General features: G+C 34.1%; 1 protein-coding gene across 1 annotated transcript in view; it reads right to left on the bottom strand.

Annotated features, from left to right (window-relative positions):
* Positions 1 to 22194, bottom strand: part of stx18 (syntaxin 18) — a 30793-nt gene that overhangs the window by 3463 nt on the left and 5136 nt on the right. Inside the window, exons 2-7 of the mRNA XM_066720035.1 lie at positions 9456 to 9523; positions 5909 to 6024; positions 5111 to 5188; positions 4678 to 4744; positions 3186 to 3292; positions 2838 to 2929 (exon numbers count right to left, since the gene is read on the bottom strand). Of these exons, the coding sequence (XP_066576132.1) occupies positions 2838 to 2929; positions 3186 to 3292; positions 4678 to 4744; positions 5111 to 5188; positions 5909 to 6024; positions 9456 to 9523 (528 nt within the window). The remainder of the gene's footprint in view (positions 1 to 2837; positions 2930 to 3185; positions 3293 to 4677; positions 4745 to 5110; positions 5189 to 5908; positions 6025 to 9455; positions 9524 to 22194) is intronic.

Genomic DNA, 22194 nt, shown 5'->3' on the forward strand with positions numbered 1-22194 from the left:
TTGAAGTTCAAAATCAACCGTGAGTAAATGTTCAAATAAATGGTATGAGCAGAAAACCAGGGTTAAATCACTTAGTACTTGATCAAAAAGGCATTCACCCACCTCCAGCTTCACCGGCTATTATAGCACCAACTATGATTTTACCTTTTAACGGTAAGACGGCAATCGTTTTTTTTGGTCACCTGAAATACACACTGCATGATCTGAATACACTGCACCGCTCAGCTACCTCAGAGCTGCCGCATGCATTTTAAATTCCACAGGACTCACAGCACTTATGCTCCACTTTACAAAGCCTTCATACATTGTATTTATCAAGTGACGCAATGGCAAGCACTTTGAAGGCATAAGCAGATGGTGCCAAGAAGAAATAATGCAATTAGAAAAGAGTGGAAGGGTCCTTGTCAAATATATGTGGTAAATAATGGCATCTGATCTGACTGTTATAATGAATTACCATTATTAATTAATGACACTTACCAAACAAAAATACCATACAGAGTTTCTGGTATTTTTAAGCCAGAATATTAATAACAAATACTCATGGATAGTATGCACTGATTAAGAATCCAAAAGGACACACAGTGATGACCAATTTTATATTTCACAAAGCTTGGAGTATTTAAATTTTTTTTGATTAATCGGAGTAGCTTGTTAGTCTATGTTTCCAGACCAGTGAGCAGACATTATGACTGTTCTATTATGTTTTTGTTCGTAAGTATCTTCACATGCCTCTCAATGCAGACCAGTTATCTAAAGAAAAAACACCAGGTCACACTGAACTATTTCACAGATATTCTTGAGTTATGCAAACAAAAACAGGCAGTTTTTGTTTTGTCCTTCATGTGAACACTACAGAAAATCATATACACTCTTTTTGCACCTTACAGTAAGCTGTCTAGATAAAGCAGAGATTATGTTTGCGTCTTTCTTTTAATGCTTTTAGGTTGAACATAATATTTTACAATGGCCAGGAATTGTCTCTAGCTTTCAGGAACAATCAAAACAAAGCAAAACAAGAAATCAAACAAAAAATACTTAGTTACACACACACACACCGAGGAACAGATTTGCACATCATGTGTTAACAAACTAGCACAATGACTAAGAAGTCTTTGAAGGTTAGTTTTCTTTCAAAGCAAGGAAAATACATTCAAAGATTATTTAAAATGACAAGTTAATGTATCTATCACAATTGCAGTATATAAACTAAAGCCTTCTTGCTTAAATCAGTGTTTATCATTTATTCTTTGATCTTGCATCACAAGATAACTCCTCCGTGAATGCAGACGTCAGCCAGTTTATTTGATACCGCAAATCCTGATTAATGCAGTTGTTTCTTCTTCATTCTGACAAGGATGCTTTCCATTTATTAATACACAAGATCATAAACAGTGAGATTAAATCTGTAAGCCCACATCTGTAGAGACATCTGGTTGGGAATAGAAATATATTTATTTAAAAAACGCTTTAAATCTATTAATAAGGCAGATGTGACACTGATTACAGTAACACCATTTGCTGCAATATCAAATTGCAATTTCCTGACATTGTTGATGTATACATTTCCAAATGATGAAGAATGTTAAGGGGAGATAAGACTTTTTCTGACAACTGAATACTGGCTAGACATTCCTGTGTATTAAAGAAAATGCACACACATACTGTTGCAGTCGAAATTATTCAAATCGTTTATTCAAAATAATGTAATTCTGTAATTCAGTTAGTGTTCTAAAGATTGTTAAGTAAGCCACACTTATCAAGAGAGTTTGTTGGACACCAATTCAGCCCAGAGAAAATCAAAGGTTCCAGTTAACTGAATTCCATGAATACTGTATAAACTTTGGATTGCCACTCCATCAAAATCAAAGGGTGCAAGCAGGATTTACCTAACTGTGAGGTCAGAAAAGTGTTTTGGGAGGTTAATAAACAGGGCGACTGCCGGGGATCTCTCTCATTGGGATACAACATTCTACATTGGCAGTATGAAACTGGTGTCCATAGTAGAGAGAAAAAATATAGTAAATTAGCTTGATTGGGACTGTGATTTGTAGTCAGAAGAAATACAAATGAATGATTATGGACATGCACATCTGTGGCATGTTTGAAACAGAAAATGTTGAAAGGAACATTTTCCCCTCTGTGAAACAGGCTGCTTGGCCTGTTTCACATCTTCCAGTCCTCTTAGGACTGATGGACAGATGGATTCCAGAGTGTCCCAGGATATTTGAGCCAAAAACCTGGTGCATTCTATAAAGAGGCTACAGTGCTGTAAATGAACTTTCCACCAGAACAGTGATCCAAAGCAGAAATCCAACTCTACTGTCAAATGAAGCATAAAATCAATGTTCTTAATTGGCCATCATAAACACCAGCCCCCAGTCCAACAGATTAAGAGCAGTATGAACTGATGAAAAACATTTTCAAGTATATGCACAAGCCACATCACGGACGGAGAAGGTCTTTGTGGAGGAGTGCTTAGTGCTCTGAATCGATTGGAAGGCTACAAGGGAGGGCCTTTTTGTGAAGTTATCAAAGTCAAAGAAGGATACTGATTGCCGGGATGAAAACACAATTTGCTCATTGTACATTTAGAATTTACATAACCGGTTTTGAGAGATATGCTATTTGCAAAGCAGATATTATTTTACATACATACATTATTGTACATTTGGAATAATTTCGATATATAATGTACACTTGTTTTTTCTCTGCAAGCTTTTTTTTGTGCTTCACCAAGGGTATGAATACACACACACACACACATATATATTTATATGTGTATTGAAATAACTGATGATTGACTGTTTAATAGCTGTAGGAATAACATAGCATACCATCTGAATTTCTTCGGGTGAAAGCTCATCCTCGACTTTATCATCTTCCCATGGGCCAAAGTTGCTCTCTTGCACTTCTGTTACATTTTTATCTAAATGAAAACCCAGAAGTACAATTACAGGCATCATTACACAAGAGTTTACTTGTATAACCCATATATACGAAAGCTGCATTCCCTCAGAAGGACACGAATAATACAAAAATTATAACACTGTAGGCGTCAGTGGACTGAAAAAAGTACTATTGGTTACCATAATCCAAAACCCCAACATCTGAGGTATAAATCTGACAAAAAGACCATTAAGAATATGTTATAGGTACAGATGGAATCATAGGAAGGTTCTTACCACCACTGGTCTCTTTTAAAACCTTCTCCTCCGACTGCTCTGTATGAACGCTGCTCTCGGGAAGAGAAGGTACCAGCTTGCGGTGTTGCTCTGGTTCAAGTCTTGAACTGCGGGGAGATAATTACAGGGACCTGAATGTGTGTGATTTGATTTCCCTTCTCAAAGCCTCAACAATAGTTCAGATATCAACAAGAGTTGAATCATACATATTTAAGTCATTACGGGGTTATTAAACACTGAGGCTGCTTAAGTGTCAAGCAATCATCATAAATATCTGTGAAATGAAAACAAGCTAGCTTTTGAAGTACATGCTGAAGTACAACATAAGCACCCTGTGTTAAGGTTAGCTGTTCCTTCTGCCAAAATAATGCCTTTCAAAGCAATTCAGCGGCTCATTGCAGTTTGCATACGTAAATTAGGGCCTTTCAATATGAATCCAGAAACGGGCGCCCAAGTGGCTTCTGCTTCTGACTACAAAGGGGAATTCAATTAGCACATAAGAGCAGGCTTTGATTTCCATAATAATTCACAACACTAGCAGATACACTGATATTAATTCAAATGTTTTCTTTTCAATGTAAGTGTTAATGATGTTGGAATGAAATATTTTGTGAATAAGAATACTTTTGGTCTATCAGATGTTTGATTGATTGCCAAATAATTGGTTCTATAAAAATGGGAACTGAAAGAATACAGATTAATATTTAATGGCATTTTGGTGGTGAAGTGCTGGGAGGATCACAACACGGCCATATATAGAGACCAATAATACTAATTCATAAACCCAAGAACAAGCAGGAACTAAAGACAGCTGCAGTGCAGGCCTGGCAGAGCATCACCAGGGAAGAACCCCAGCGTCTGGTGATGTCTATGGGTTCCAGACTTCAGGCAGTCATTGACTGCAAAGGATTTGCAACCAAGTATTGAAACTCACAATTTAATTAATGATTATGTTAGTTTGTCCAAATACGTTTGAGTCCCTAAAATTGGGGGGACACATAAAAATGGGTGTAATTCCTACACCGTTAACCCAATTTGGATGTAACTACAAGATGTAACTTAAAGATGAAAGTCTACACTTAAAGCACATTTTGATTGTTTCCTTTCAAATCCATTGTGGTGACGTACAGAGCCAAAATGATGACAATTGTGTCACTGTCCAAATATGTGTGTGTGTGTGTGTATATAAAAAGATAAAACAAGTAACCTTGTTCAATAACGTCTTGAACAATGTAATGTTAAAGAATGGGATGGGAATGTATTGGAATGTCAACATGTCTTAATCTTGCAAGAATTGTCGTCTTTATAAATATGCATATTTAAGTACAGCACTAAAGTATTTTTATTTGATTGTATCTCATAAAGGCAAGGGATATTAGAAGGATACTAAGATCCATGTGTAATGGTCATTGTGGTCCAAAATCATTAAAAGGCATGTTTATTAAATCACTACAAGTGTAAAATGCTTTATAGTGAAACCTAAGCTACTCACAGTCTCTTCTTATCCACCACTCGTTTGACCCTGATTGCTCGCTGCTCAGAGTACAGCTTGCACACACCTGCGGACATTAAAAACCCATGTCAATACGATGTGTCCCGATTCATTATAACCCCCTGCTATTTTATAATTAGAAGAAGGAACCTGGAATACAGAGATGCATATTAAGAGACCGTTTTGTTTAAAATTTAAACATGTGACCTGAAGGAAAACCACTTTGTATTGCAACAGACTACAGCAAGAGAACCAGGTTATAATGGGAACAGGATGTAAGTGGATATGAAAAACAAGCAGGCACTTTATAGTCTGTGAGAAAGTGCTTTAATTCTAAACAAACGATTGTGTTTACTAATGTGTAAATTAAGACTATGTCATGTTAGAAACACTTTCAAAAATAAATTACAAGACATAGTCAAATATAAATTACCTCTCAAGTAAACTTCTATCAAGTCCAAAACGGCTCCTCTGTGTTCCTTCACTTGTGCCGAGATTACTTTCTTGTCAGCTAATGTTTATGCATGCATAGAAAAGAACAAAGACAAAATGTATCAAGGCTTGTACTACCTGTTGTTTTCAATTTATTATCTCCCTATGCTCCCAGTATGAAGTAGAAATTAAAAATGGAAGGACTCAATACATACACACACACACATCTATATACCTCCTGGAGCTGGAAAGCTACTTGTTTTTCAATTTAATTCTGATCTCTTTATCAATAATCAAGACAATTATTTAAACTGGCCTAAATTACCACTACTTCCAGCAGTACATGCATTTATATAAATTATACAATTATACTAATTATAGAGTGGAAATGTTTTGATATTTTTAGTAAGTGCTTCAGAAAACTGACAGAATACAAATGAATTAATCAATGGAGGAAGTAACTAACCTAATGTCACTGAGGTGTTCAAGCAAATGTTATACTTGTATTATTTTAAGGAATTACTTCATAGACGGATAACAGTATTGTGAATATATTTTAAAGGCATATATTTGGTTATATAAATCCATTCCATGCAAAATGAGCTCAAGGTTTAATCTATTAGGCTCTTTTAGATAGTTTTTCTGGGTGACTACTAGTTTCACTGTGGATAAAACTGAACTGTTGTTATGAAGTTGAAAAACTCTTATCAAGCAAAACTAACATTATAAAATATCAACATTATCTTTCTTTCTGCCATTTATAATGTTTCAGTTTTAGGATTATACTCCGGAAGACTACCTTCTGATCTCAGATATTTGATGGCATCCGAGCATGTTCTCATGAACGTCTGTGCGTCCTGGTCAATCTGATCTCTCTCGTTATCGGTCATACGTGTATAATCCGAAGAGACAAGGCTGCAAAACATACAAACCAAATCCATGGGGTTAAATATGAAGAGTGTTTTTTTAAATGTTGATATATTTGAAGACATTTAAGTGTTTTGGATTGCTGAAATTTATTAACTAGTATATATACTTTTCTCACTGTATCAAACAGATCTTATTGAAGTATTAAAATCAAGTTTTTATATAAAGGTCCAGACAATATAAGGTCAATGTTTATATCTTAAGGCTTAAGGGTTCATTTATTTTGCCTATTTTCCCCCTTCTTTTTCTTATCATTATGTTTATCATTATCTTTGACAAAACAAGTGATAGTACCGCAAATGTGCGGTCCCACTGGAATAAGACTGTAGAGACTTTTAAGCCTTTATAATTTAAAATATGTTCAAATTAAATAATGTATAATTTCAAGGGTAGACTGATAATGGAAGCAACAGTATTCATGCTTAAAGGAGAGTTGAGGAAATAAGGTTACATAACGCCATGAAAGGTAATTGCACTACAGAGAAAATTCTCAATACACTTTCAAGTCTTTTTTTCCCTCTCTTAATGGAGTAACTCGAGGTCTGCCATTATCTATTAATGCTATGAGAGAAAGACTATAGTAACACTGATACAAGAAAAAAATATATAGGGTAGTTTATTTTCACAGGGATGTTGATTTTCTTTCTTATAATGTGAGCTCCACATCAGTACATGCGTACAGTATCTTGAAAAATCATATCCATTACTACACTATGTGTATGAAATATAGTAAATAGTAAATGTGAAGGAAATACAAATTTAGTGCAGCTCTTTTTCACACAAAAAGGAATGGTAGCTGAAATTAGGTTTAAAATCAATCAATCAATCAATCAATCAATCAATAAATCCATTATCAACTATTCAACTGAAGAACCACAATACTGTAAAACAGGTCCAAGAACAATGTTTTGTTTTTCTTTTCTTTTCTTTTAAATGAGAAAACAAGATGGATACAGGAGATCTGTCTGTTTTCAAGACCACGTCTCTGTGGAAGTCTATTTCGGTTTAATTATAAGAATTGAGACATTTTTAAATTTGATTTAGAAAGACCAATAGAATTAGCCAAATGAGTGTTATAAGGGTGATTTAACCATAATGACATTTGGACAACATCACTGGGTTATAAAGCATTCTGGAAGCTTCTTTTGCTTAGTCCAGTGCTTTGGAGCTGAAATAATTTGTTTTCCAGAGTTTATAGGGAACCGCCTACATCCTGAATCTAAAGAAAACTGCACCTTCACATTCACACATGTGCCAAAGCAGCACCTTAACAAATTATTTCCCTAGAATACTTTATGTAGAATGAATAGTTCACAAGTTTTTCACAGATGTGTTTATTTTCTCCTCGGTAGATATATATTTAGATATTCAAGGTTAAAAACAAAAACCTTCTCACTGGATAATCAGAAAAGAGGTTCTTAGCAATGGGGTTCCTTTAAAAACATACTGATACATTTAACTACAGCAAATTTAGTCTGATTTGATTTAGAACTGATATGACATATTCAATTTCCTTTTTACATATGTTGGACTATTTGATGTTGGGAGGTTTGAGGTGGGTTTAAATACCAAAAAGCTAAAACTTTGAAGAAACTATGCCCATTGAGCTTTGGGGCTAACTCCACGTTCGTGATAGACTACAATTCAACAGAGGAAGAGCCGAGGGCAACTGCACAACACACATCTGATTTTAAACCAGCAAGAAAGCCCTACAGTATAAATATAACACACAAGATTTGTGTACCAAATAAAGATAAGCTTTACAATGTTTGGCACTTAAATGAACTAATATGAAAATTATATGTTTTTTCTTTGTAAACAATTGAGATTGAGCTATTTTTTTTCAGATCTTAAACACAGATTCTAGAATTCTCAGTGAAGCATGTTGACTACATCTCACATGACATTCTCTATACAATTTAATTTCTAAGGCAGTTTCTCATACAAAGGCACTTAAAAGCACTTAGAAAATAAGTTGTAAAGCCCATGAAGAGCATTAGGAAATAAAAAAGTGAATGTAATTGGGTTTATGATAAAGGTTTTGTGACATTGACTTGACATGCAATGGCTGTACATTTTAAAGAAGAGTTACACTTGAGATTTTTAAATGATCCTTCATGATTTATTACATTGTGCCATTCATGCTACTCTACAGTGTGAGTGGCTATGTGATACATGTATAGTTCAATTTATTTTAATATATTATGCATGTAAACCTCACATATAATTTAACTTGTTCTTCCACGTGTCTTCATACCTTCACAAACTTAATAAATCACAACCACCTTACTAAGACTGATTTCTGAAGTTCATGGAGCATGCTCACTGGATGCAATTATGACAAATGCATCAAAATAACAAACCAATCTAACCAAGATACCACAAACAAACAGTACTTCTAAATATTGTTACAGCACCATAATAAAATGGAAGGAATATATCCTAAATGAGCAATACACTGAATTTAACTTTTTATAACTGCTAATGTAAACATATTTATTTTTTATTGCACATACTTAGGTGAAAATGCAAAAGCTGTACTTCACTGCAAAACCAAGTACAATATTGCTTCTTGTGAAGGTGCTGTATTCCTCCAGCCCTGTCTATCCAATATTACTGCAATTGCTTATTTTTTCAGAGTTAACAAATGTTGACTTGACAGATGGGATACAGACGATCAACCAGATCCACAGAGCTAAGCAATTAATCTAGACAGATTTTATAGTATTCAATGCATGCCTTGGAATAAACAACAACAAATTACTACAACTCCTATAGCAACTTACAGTTTTATTTACAGAAAAATATTAAGAAAAACATCAATGGCCAATTCAATATTGAAGCATTTTACACTTAACTTTTGTTATTGGATGTGTATATTACCCTCTTGTGGAGAAGTGCAGTATTACAATTAAACATCACTGCCCATCCAAGATCCAACACATCTTTTTATAATATAATATACACCATTACCAATAAACATACAGCAAGATATTGTATAATATCATATCAGGTGTGAAGTGTTTCTCTTCCTATTTTCCAGTAACTCACATATTCAGAATAGGCAAAGGAAAGGTGTGGCTCTTGTGAAGACACGTTTTCTTTTGTTTTTTTATTGAGTTTTTGCATTGTTAGATAGTGTATTCTGGTATGTTGGATTTTCTAATCCTCGCACATTTTTACTAAAACATTTTTTTTTTTACTGGGTCACTGGTACCGCATTAGCCGAGCCCTTTTTACCTTTAGCGGAAGGCTTTTCTGTTTAGAATCTAACTTGTACTCAATGTAAGTATGCAATCTGCACTCTAAACCTATGGATGGTGGATTACCTTGAAAATATGACAGAAAAAAGGTAAATGTGTGCAATGTACCAACATGCTTTCACTGTAAAGTTACCTTGAGAGAAAAGATCAAGTTACCTGCCAGCATTAACATAATCCTTCCGGTGCTGCAAGAGAAAATCTTTCAGCTTTGTGATGTTTGAGATCTGAAAAACAAACACACAGTTTCAAATGACCAACATTTCTTTAAAGCTATAAAACATAAAGATATAAATAAGAACTTCAGACAGCAAGACAAATACAACAAATTAATAAATATTAAATGTACTGGCAATGTGTGAATTATGTCCTGTGATATTTGTAGGTACTATGATCTAGAAATTGTACCAAAGAGGTTTAAAACCAAAAGCAAGAGATTTTCTAACCCTTCCTAACATTTCTGTAAGCTTTGATGATCATGACTTATTGCATTGATATAAGTATATTTTTAATTGCATTTGATGTGAATATATAATGGCCAGCATTCACCAACAAGCTGCTACATTTGTATGGTTGTTTACAGGGGCAAATTCAGACAGGTTTTAGTCACAGAGGGAATAAAATGCGGACAATTACCACAGCTGATGCACAATTTTGTGGATAGAATACTTAGTCTTAGCTTCAAATAACTAAAATCACTTAGACTTGAAAACCAAATTATTTAATGAAATAGACCTTTACAGTCCACAACACAGAACTCAAAACCACACAGGTCTGTACACTTGCTATAGACTCTTTTGTGTCTATGTATAATTGCTGGTGCATTGAAAAAACAACACACTTTTCATCTTAAGAGGCTTTTCTTGTGACGCTGTTATTGTAGTAAATCACCCAAAGCAAGTTCTTGTCTAACGTAAAAGCATTCCTAACATACTCCATAACTGAAGTGAAGGAAATTAGGCATTGTACTCAGATAAACAGGCCTACATCCACTGGATATCCAAAGGGTGTTTTTAAAGGTTGCGAGACCTTTCATGCTGATAAGCAAACAGTTGCCCAATAGAGGCTACACGTGGAATACTATCATGGCTTTCGTATTGTTCAGACCTGTCAAATTGGATCAGATGACAATGACTGGTTTAATTAAAAAATAACATTATATGAAACCTTCGAAATGTCTGTAGTGACTATTTTCCTTAAAAAAAGAGCAAGGGCTGTGGATTCTGTATTTATCTTTCACATATTTATATATTTTCTACAATAAAGGTAAGGTATGGTAATTTTGCAGATCTTTGAAAATTATAAATAAGTAACATCCACAAGGGGGTGAAAGTGTGCCATCAAAACCTAATATAAATTTATATTTAGAAACCCCCTGTCTCTGGCCTTACCAATAACAACACCAGAAATAATTGCAAATATGGGACAGAATTATGTGGATATTTATAGAATTATTAAGATAACAAAATATTAGGCTATATTATTTATATTATTTTTCCCTATCAATAGTAATCTTAGTTCCTCCCCAAAAATCAAAATCAAATAAAAAAAACAAACCAAAATACATTTCTCTTAGATAACATTAACTAGTATAGTCAAAGAAAGGAAAACTCAGACACTTAGGTTGTTAACTCTGTTCTAAATTTGTTTTTAAAATACATATGATAGCTGTACCTTCAACAGTACAGGACAACTAACCTTATCTGGAAACTGAAAAAACAATCCCTCTTTGCTTTCTTTGGACTTCACCTACCTACTGTAATTGTCTGTTAAACACTTATCTGTACGTGAACACCTTGAAAGAATATGTTGTTGTGCTGATAACCCTGGATGTTTTAATTCAGACGTCTGTCTAATCACAGTAAAACACTTCAATGCAAGCCTTATCTAGGCTTCTGGATCTCGTTAGCTTGGAATGCAAGCTGCTGTGTAATCAACACGTAAGAAAACAGCACTTTTCATGGTTCCAAGGAAGTTTCACAGTAGCAAACCATTAGAAAACTCTTGATTTAACCCCTGGTGTACTGCACCACATGGCGGAGATGCAACACAAAAGCCTGTCATGTGACTCCATGGGAAAGTGAGATCAATGTCCAAAAAACTGTTGATTCAATCCTCATGTGAGCCACAAATATAGGAAGTGCCCCTGTAGGACCCTCAACAGCAGACACCACAAAAGGAAACCCCACATTCATTCAAAATGATCCAAGTCTTCTAGGGTTCAAGTGGATTCAACTGAAGCAGCTGTGAGTGGATCTGGATAGAGATCTGGACTGGAGGACACTTGTGTCACTTGAGTCCTCCTTGGCCACATGTGGCTTTGTGGATAAAATATAAAAGATAAAAGATAAATCCCGCCACAAACTGAAGTCTTTTTTGGCTCTTTTAGCTTCCATACCCCCATTTTACACAATTTGACACACACTTTGTGTCACCCTTAAGCTTACTTGACACACCGCATGCTACTATAGAGCAGCGCAGTCTCTCTAAATCACCAATCACTGGATACCTTTCAAAGTTTGCCTAATTAAGAAGGCGCTGTGGCCCTCTAGGACCTGGGTTGGTCACCGCTGGTTTAGAGGGATGCCTCTCTACTAATGTGCCACACACCTCGACACCAGTAGGTGGCGCTCAGCTCGCAGTGTTCAAAGGCAGACCTTTCAAAATGTCAAGTGCCTGCTTCTCAGTTGATTTGTCTGTTGTGTGTATATGTTTCGGCTCAGATTCCCATTGCAACTATGAAGGCTTTACATTAGGTCACAGGGATCAATTGCTCTTGTAATTTAAGACCCTAAAGAGCAAGTAATACCTAAACAATGAGGTAGGGGTGGCCTTGCGCTGAAGGGGGAGCCGAGGCTAAGGAGACAGTCAGCCTGGCTGCGTCTAATCTCATCATCGCAACTCTTACCTTTTCACTTTCTGTTTTACATCAGAAAGTACTACGACAACAGAAAATAAAAACAGAGAGATAAAAAGCAATTTCAGATGAGAAAATTAAAAGATGGTTTTAGCTGCAGGCTTCAACAGTAGGTGGTTTTCTTTGGCATTTTAAAAGCCAGTTTGAAGACTGATTAAGATCACTATTGCTCAATGTTAGTAATTAGATTACTCAGATGCTGTATCATTTAGGAAGCCTGTGTAGCTGTTTGAAAGTGCTGAATAAAAAAGGTTCAGTTTACTTTCTGCAAAACACAATTATAGTCCCAGTACCAGAAGGTCCTCATCTTAGATCAGATCTGTATAATAGATTGTTTTAGTACTGTTCTCTAGTATTTGTATTGTATATATAATGAAATATGTATGTATATATATTTAAATATAGAGATATAGACAAATTCTAGTATATGATTAGCTAAGAAAGATAATAATACTAGATAGAATATAAGAAAATCGTTAACAAAGAACAAAATATTTATTTTAATCATGTGAATAAGAAATGTATTGACAAGGATCTTGCTTTTTCATTATATGTTTTTTATGGTTTCATTTCAATTGAAAATCTGTAATTTAATTATTTGTTACACTGAACCATGTTTTGGAATGGAAAATACATATCTGAGCATTGGATATTAAACCCTGAACTCAAAAAACTGTACACCCCTTTATGCAGCATGAGGAGCAGAAACATTTGGCCATTTAGTGATATGTTAACATACATTTTATATAACTGTTAATCAAAATAGACCGCTGTCATGTAGAAATCAACATCACTGTAAAAAAGTAATACTTAAAAAATGGCATGAAACTTTCATAAAGAGCATTTAGGCAAATAATGTAAACTTATTTATTAAAACATTAAATTGAATCCACAATAAAAAAAAAAGGATTTTACCTCATCGTAAATGGATTCTTTCAGGCATATGGCAAAAATATATGAAATATATATTGAAATTAGAGTTAGATTATTGGATTAAATAAAAGTTAGGGGAAAACTACTGAGCTGCTATCATACATAGGTGAAACATATGGAACTGATCATAACACAGTAGTCTGATACAGTCATTACCACATGACCTGTAACTTGTTGACCTCCACAATAAATTTAGCTACAGGCAAAGTTCTGCTTAAAATTTAGTACATTACACACACAATGTTTAACTCCCAAGTATTCCATAAACATCAGGTTGTGATTTTAAAGGATTTACCTTTTGTGAATTTGGTGCTAAACGGTCTCTTTACCATTCTCCCATATCTTTCCAGTGTTTGTTTGTGTAGGCCACGGCAAATTAAATTTATAGTCACGTAAAACAAAAGAATTGAATCAATTAGTTTTGAACCATGACCCTATTTAGGAAAGACGACAGTATATTTATTTTTCTCTCTCCGTAAAGACAGTTAAAGAAGACAAAAATAATACCTTAAATGATACATAAAGATGTATATGCACACTGGCAGTCAAAACTATGGTGCCACGATGAAAACCAGACACTGGAGACCTAAACACTTTAATTGCAACAAAAACAGAGTTGTGTGTGAAACCAATAAGCATAAAATGAAATTTAAAAAAGCAACACAACCGATCTTTAACTTAAATCAGCCTGATCTAGTGTACCAGTCTCAGTTTCTTCAATTTTATGGTTTCAAAATGTAAAGTTTAATCAGTAATGTAATGTCAGTAATGATGAGTGAGAAAGACCTTTGGCATTGCTCAACTGCCATGGCTTAAGAAAAAGAAAAAACTGCAGTACAAATATATATTTTTTGTATTTATATTCCTATACATACTATTTTCCAATATTTCAACAATTTATTGGATTCTCTGAATCTTGTGCTCTTTGGCTTGAGTGTATTACATTAAACACCCTTCGTACTCAGAGAAGTCACAGGAGCATTTCTTAAGCCAGCAGGAAATCCACTGATTAAAGTACTCAGATGTGAAATTACTTCATCCCCATCTAAAAGGGTGCATGTTTTTTGTAAACAGCAGGTAAGTTTTATACAGTTATGAAAACATACTTCATATACTGACATGCAGCCAAGGAAAAGGTCAAGCTATCATTTACCACTGAAACTTCAATACAATTTTAAGTGAAAAATCCAATATCTGATAAGCTTATAGTGCATGGAGGAAAAAATTAACACTTAATAGATAACTAACATGACATTTATTAAAATAGAACAACCAATGCTTCTATGAAGGATGAGCTATACTACAGGTAAATGTAAAGATCCCTTGTTGGGAACACTGAGAATTGTTTATTTATTCCATCTACATCCTGCAACATGTTTAAAAACAGTTAAAATAAATAGTTTACCAAGATGTGTAAACCACTGCTCAACTGGGTGACAACTTCTTTATCTAATCAGCTTTAGGAATTATTCCTAAATTTCACCTGGCTACATCAAGTCTTCCCATAATTATGGTTGTGTAGTAAAGGGTACCCACCAAAAGCCTTGAGCAAGTTATTTAAGGAGCCATAGTAATCAGGTTTTAATTAAACAAAGTTTCATATCAGGTTGGTTCATGAATGAGAATCACCATAAGTCAGCCAAACAAGTCTGTCAGACTTTGGTTCCTTAATAAAACTATTGAAGTATGACTCTGAAAAACAGAAACAAACCATACACATCCAGGATTAAATGTAGGCCTAATTGTTACATACTAGTGGGAAACACTATTTAAAAAGGATTCAAATGCACTGTAGATGGGCAATAGATTGGTACAAGATAAAGGTCATAATTGCACTTCCTGTATGTGGAAATCATGTAATGAAGATTTATTTTGTCTTGTTTTTGTAAGTGTCCGAATTTAATGGACCTTGTTATCACATTTATTTGGCACCACCTAGTGTTAGAGCACAGTTAGAGTTAAGCAGCATTCATTTACAACTTTACAAGAAGAATCCAATTGAAAAAGATGACATGCAAGGCAAAACATGACGATTAATACAAATGCAACTGTACAAACAAACTGAACTGGAATATTTAACAGATATATTTTACAACAAATGTAGATGCTGAGTAGTATGGTGTACATTGGATATATCTTTTCCTATTGGTGTATTATAAAGACAAGAATAGGAGAACATTTGTCTGATTGGTTTTAGTCCATTGTGATGCATTTATTTATTTGTTTTTACTGTGGTAGCTGTGTGTAATCCATTACAGCATTGTAGGGTGTTAAGTAAGACAATTCAATTTCTGCACTTCCAAGTTTGTCCTTTTGTCTTTAATTGGAACCTTTTCACATGCCACAGATTTTTTTTATTCCTGCAACATGAACATCCATGTAACAGGATAGGACTCAGATGTAATTGCTGATATGCAAGTTACGATGGATTGCATAACAATGAAATAAAACATGCAGTCTATCTTTCATTTTCAATAAAATTAGATTTCTTATTGTTTGTGATATACAAAAAAATAATTAAAAATTAATATTATTGTTTTTTCTTGTTTTAAGTGATGTGGCCAAGATTTAACATTTAAAATATTTTACTGCAAGTTTCATTTGTCTACTGAGAAATAATTATATCATCCTATACAATAATAATAATAATAATAATAATAATAATAATAATAATAATAATAATAGTGATAATTATTATAATAATTATTATTACTACATTACTACATGAATTTCTATATGTAGTTCAATGTCTCAAATATTTAGAACGTGTTACGAAGAGTTACATATATAGGCCCAGTAGCAGCACTGCTAAATTAAAGGGAATATTACTAACATCTTAAATATCTGAAACATTTCACAACTTAACAGCCATTTTCAAATACTGTTGAAACATACTATTGCAAAATTCAATACTGAGGTATCAAACTAGGGAGTACACATCAAAAGAGTAGTGATGGCTGCCAATTTATTAATGTCTATAGAGCGAAAAGAAAAAATATTCCGAGAACATTTCCCAGGATAATTTTACAAAACTAGCTGAAATCTGATGGCATTTGACTTCTGTGTTTAGGTTTCTGGGCATGATGTTCCAAGGGTATCAGGTTCACAACTTAACATTTAATGTTTGAGTGGTTTTAAAGCAGCCATAATAAAAAAAAAAATCATAAGCTGTTATACTCCAAGAAGCAAATTTACATAGTGTTTTAAAAACTATGGTGAAAACACAAATTGTGATGATAAAGCTCCTTGTGACACCACATCTTGTCAAACACAGCACAAAACCCGGGCTTTTAAAGCGATCAAACCTATCAGCCAGAGGAGAAAAAATAACAAAATTATAAATACATTTTAGCCTTAGACTGTGGTCAATTTGTGGTCTAGACAAAAAAAAAAAAAAACTAAAAGAAAAAAAAAACTAAATTTGTGCACTGCCCAGTCTCCAGTCTGCTCCAAGTTTGAAAAGGTAATTGAACTCTGACTATAATTACTGGATTAGACACAGATGGACTGTGTGCACTTCAGGGGGAAAAAGGGCTGTTTTGATTCATTTTTATGATTGCCTGTAAGGTCAGACTTTTCCAAATGTTCTTTCATCTGTTTAATGGTTTCTTGATTCCCTAGGGAACTTCTATGGTAATTGTGATGTTTTAAGCAATTTGGAACAATTGCACTCTACCTCTAAGTATAAAAATGGTTGAAAGCATAGGATAAAGATAAAGGGACACATATTCCAAGATTGTGCAAATGTGTGCAAACTGTGCTTACATTGCAAATATGACAGACAGTTGCACCTTTGTGGGGGGAATAAGTGACAGAGAATCTGTGAGTATTGTGATTAAATACATTTGATTTCATTTATATTTGTCAGGATTCATCCCATTGAAGTTTGCAAAACATTTTCAGCCTCAGATAGCCATATAGTACTGAACAAGAGAGAACATTATTTAAAGCAAGCTTGCAAAATAATGATGTATTGATGTAAAATCCAAAGGTTAGAAAAAATGTTATCTGTAAGGCTACTGCAGACAGATGCTTTCTTAGTGTCTCCATGGGTCATAAATATATAGGCTATAAATCAGATTGCCAATCAGTACACATGGGTTGCAATTACCATATTTTAGCCTATTGTTTCAGAAGTAAGAACTCATCTCAACTCCATAAAGTTACTTTTGATCTGGTACAGTAATACATGTAATTTATAAACACATTCAGAGTGGTGGTAAAGATGATGCACAGCACAGATATATAAACTACTTAGAAGGAATAGCACACGCAAATACCTTCTACTAGATTTTGCATGTGATCTTAAGAAGTGCTGCTTATTGAGCAAAGTTAAAGGTCTGTAGGATCACTAAACTGCTTGCAGCTTAAACATGAATCGCATTTGAAGTCACATTTATTTGTGCTGAAGATACTTTGAGATACAACCTGACAATATTTCAGTCAGCTTTGGCAATTCAATTGGCATTCCCATATGTCTTTTACAAATGTATAATTTTTATATAAAGTCAAACAAAAAATGTCATTTTACACTAGATAATTATGGAATATAAATGCAGGTATTTAAATAGCTAAAATGCTTCAATCACTTTAGTATTAAATGTACATCACATTATTATGTAGTTTAAAATACCCTAATCAACATCATTAAGTAGGTTACTTACACATGCAGATGTATGCTGCTGCACTGACACTACAGCAAACAGGGCAATCTGGCTATTATGTAAAAGAAAACAAATTATTTATTTCACACACTGCGAGTCTTTTACCCATCAATAGCAGGGCAACAGTCTGTGCATGCTTAGAGTTTCTTCAGACTGTTTTCTTGCCAGTTTCACTCATCTTGGAATAGAAACTACAGGACTAAGGAAGTCCTTATGCTTTTAACTAATCGTCAGTCTGTGTGGCCGAAGCTTGATATGGGCCATGTGTATTTCACGGATATTATTAGGACTAGTAATTCACTTAACCTTAGCTACCAGTCCTGTAAAGTAATAATGCATTTTTGAACACTAAAAAGAAAAGCGGAGCAAAAGTCAATCAGTAACTTTCCTACTGGGAATAGCTATTTTTTTTCCCCTCTTCAGGAAGTCAACTCAATGAATGAAATGTCATTTACTTTAATTTTAGAGTCTCATTCTCTGCAAATAATTAGCTGACCAATTTGTACAGACCTGAAGAAAATGTTAATTTTACAGTTCACGTTTAGTGTTTCAGAATCAGTGCGGTATTCCTAAACTCATATCTAATCGCATTTATAAACACAAATATACAATACTGAAGGTAATGTACCTACACATAGGTATATGAAAAACAAATAAAAAAATCAGTCCAGCAGGGCTCCACTGTGAACATTCACCATTAACTGAATGGATGGACAGACGGAAATACAAACAGTACTAGACTAAAAATCCAAGTAGAACAATGAAAAATACAGGCTGCTAGGGAGTTTAAAATAAAACTTTCTAAGTTCTTCTCCTAACTTACCAAGCCCCTCACAACATCCATCCTGGTTTTTATTTATTTTACCATTACAGAGCCAAAAGATCACACAACTGAATAAATTGTAGACTTTTGTGTGCTTTTGTGTTATGAAAGATGGAAGTTCCACAGTTTATTCGGCAGTTCCGTAAATTGATCTGATGACCAGTCTCTACTTTTCATCTAAAGATGAAACGGTAGTCAGCAGACAGTCATGCATTTTCAGCCAAAGCACTGCACGTTGTGAACAAAATTGATAGTTTTTGTCAAGCCTTTTTCATTCATTCTTAAAAAACAATTTTCTGTGGGAGCTGAGCAGAGGGACTCATAGCTTGACTTGGTTTCTAGTACTGAAAGAGCTTTAATGTGGCTTTTGTTTTATGCATTGGATTTATTGCGGTTGAAGCAAACACTAGCACAAACTTTCAATAACATAATTGTCACTGGAAGAGTGCGGAGGCTCGCTTTCTCACAACTTGCAAAACACTTATTTTCATCATACTGAAGTCATGGCAAGTCCTTAAGCACATGTGCCTGAAAGGCACCTATTTGCACCTCACTTGTTATGTGAATTATCAGATTGTTTGCTTGCTTCTTTTGATTTTTTAGCCCAGCTTGACTCTTAAAAGATTAGCTCTACCTTTTGCAGCATCACATATTAACAAAGTGATTATCATATTTACAAGACAAGAATACCTTTATTACAGAATTTGTAGCAGGAAGTGGTCTGAGATAAAAACAGTGAAGTTCAAGGATGGATAAGGGTCGTCACTATGGACACACCAAATTGCATCACTAAGAAAAATGAAGTAGCCTAACAATTATAATAAATAAAAACACAAATAAACCAAAAAAACAAGTAAATATGTTTAAAAAAATGCATAGGAAATAGAAAAGATTAATAAAGGCAACTTGTTTTCCTGTATAAAGAAGAATGTATTCATGGTACCATCTACCATTAAAATAAGTTAAAATGCTGTTGTTATGCATTTATACTGAACCTATACTTATTTTATTATTTGCTTAGAGAATTTAATAAAATGCAAATCAGAACAGACCACATGAAATAAGGTTGTAAAACAAATGCAACAAATATTTACATTCTGTGTATGTTTCAAAAGAATCTGACATAACAAACTCTGATTCAATAGCTTTATCTTATTGCAACACAGCAGATTCCAGTGCATTCCTTAAACACTGACAGATGTGATTTTCTGTTGCCTACCGCCACATATTGGCACTTTGTTTTGAACTGGAATTGATGCCCGAGTGCACAGAACTACAGGCACTGCTTTGCAGGCCAATCCAATGTTCTGTATGACTGTATGCCATTGCAAAGTGGAAGGGAGGAAGGAAGGAAGACAAGGCAAGGAAACATGGCAGCCTCCATGCTCCATAAATAAGGAAATGATTAAAATGTTTAGAAGACAGTTATGTGTATTTTACAATCTATATAACATGTTAAGATTTGTATTCGTTATCCCAAGAGCTCCTCTTTATCTGTATAATACATTGCTCTTCAAATCCATATTGATGACGCCCTCGTCCTGCAGACCATCCAGTACATTTTACGCACCTTTTTCGGAAATGTTTTGAGTACACTAGGCAAACACAGAATCCTGACCAAGATGGCGATTCTTCAAGATAGTTACCCTCTTGTCTACTAATCATTTAATAATAAAACAAAACTGTTACTTTTGGTTTGGTATATAAAATAATTCACTGAATACAAACCTTTTATTTGATCTTGGAATACAATATCCGTTAATTCAGGCTTTGGGTTAACCTGCTACCTGTTTTACTCCCCATTTAATATACATTTTCACCTAATGATAGTAAAGAAGGATAAATACACAAATTGTTAAGGTATATTTTTCATAAATTAAACAATCCCCTAATTATGCTAACAATATACTAACAAAATGTAAACTAATACAACATTCAATTTACCTTCTATTCAATATAGCGCACTTCATGTAAGGGTTAAGCAAGAGTCTATATTAGAACTGTAATAACAGCAGACCGAGTCAAATCTCATCAGGGAGTACATTCCAAACCCTACCACTTCAAGTACCCATGTTATCAGTAAATCAAAACTTTCAGGTCAGCACCTTAATACATATTACCTTCTTGTGAGGAGTCTTTTTTTTTTTTAATCGAAATCTTTTACTGTCACTGGGAATGAGGAAAGAAATACAAATCTTAAAAAGAGCACATCTGTTCAGCATTACAAGCAAACCGTCAACATTGTTACTGAAGGCTTAATTTAATATTTTCTCTTTTTTGATGTTCTACCTTTAATCACTGCCTCACGAGAGTATCGACTTTCTGAAAGAAACTGTTAAGCAGAAAGAAAATGTTATTGCAGCATGTTTATGAAATCGTAGTTCAAGAGTTTCTCTTTTTATTTTTTATTTTATTTTTCCAAAACCCGACCGCAACGTAATTGTCTGCAGGACATTCCAGGCTCACAAGTTCAGTTTCCAGTTCTCAAGCAATTTCAGACAATATCTACTGTACCGAGTACCAGGAGCAAGGAATACCACAAACTGGTTATATTTCCACAAGTCAGCATCAAGGTTGTTAGACATGGTTTTTATTTTCATTAAACAATATTTGTTTCCCCACTAATGGTTAAAAGGATTTCATCACCATAATGTGTGTTATTCTTGAACATCAAATTTACTATTTTAGAGTTGTTATTGTGCATTTGTTGAGAATACGGTGTGAATTGAGTACACTGGGAAACCACATGGAATTTTTGAGAGGCATTGGTTCTGGGATTCTAGCCAGTTCAGTCAGTAGACTTACCTTATATTATAACCACAGTACAGAGAAACTGGCCCCATGATCGCTTTAATGAAATCTGTGTCTGTTACTGAAATTGGGTTCATTTTTTTCTCAACCCTTAACAAATCAAGAGAGGAGATCTTTTGATTCTCATGCTAATAATGATAGCTGGCCCACATTAACTCGATAACACTTCAAGAAGGAATACCTAAACCACAATTTGGAAGAAAAACCCAAACTGTAAAAAAAAATATCAACAGAAAAAGAGTGACCTCTAAGCACAGGGGTGTTTGTCCTGGAACAAATCAAAATTTTGACACATCCACCAATTCCAAAATAAAAACATATCACTTCATAGAGGGTTTGCATAAGGTAGCAGGAAAAATCCACTGTCAAATAAAACGGCACCATAAAGTATTGCAAATGTAATTTGTCAGTGGAGAGTGCGTGAAATGTTGTATTTGGTCATGAGCTATGATCAAATTCCTACCATAACCTAGTGTTTTAAATCTAAACCTTCAAAAATATTACTTTTATTCTTTTAATAACTCGTGTGCTTAAATCATAAATGCATACATGTTTATTGGCATTATCAAATATTTAAAATCTTTGATAATATATTTTAGAAAAATTAAGATCTATAAAACTTATCCAGTAATGTTGTTGCTGCAATTAAGCTTTAGCCTACACAGGCAATTAGATGTTGATGACTGTGAGATTAAAAACATGTCTGATTACTTTTGAAAAAGATTTGCTCACAAAAAGGCTGCAAGTTTG

Source organism: Amia ocellicauda, chromosome 13, assembly GCF_036373705.1.
Source record: "Amia ocellicauda isolate fAmiCal2 chromosome 13, fAmiCal2.hap1, whole genome shotgun sequence".
Lineage (NCBI taxonomy): Eukaryota > Metazoa > Chordata > Actinopteri > Amiiformes > Amiidae > Amia > Amia ocellicauda.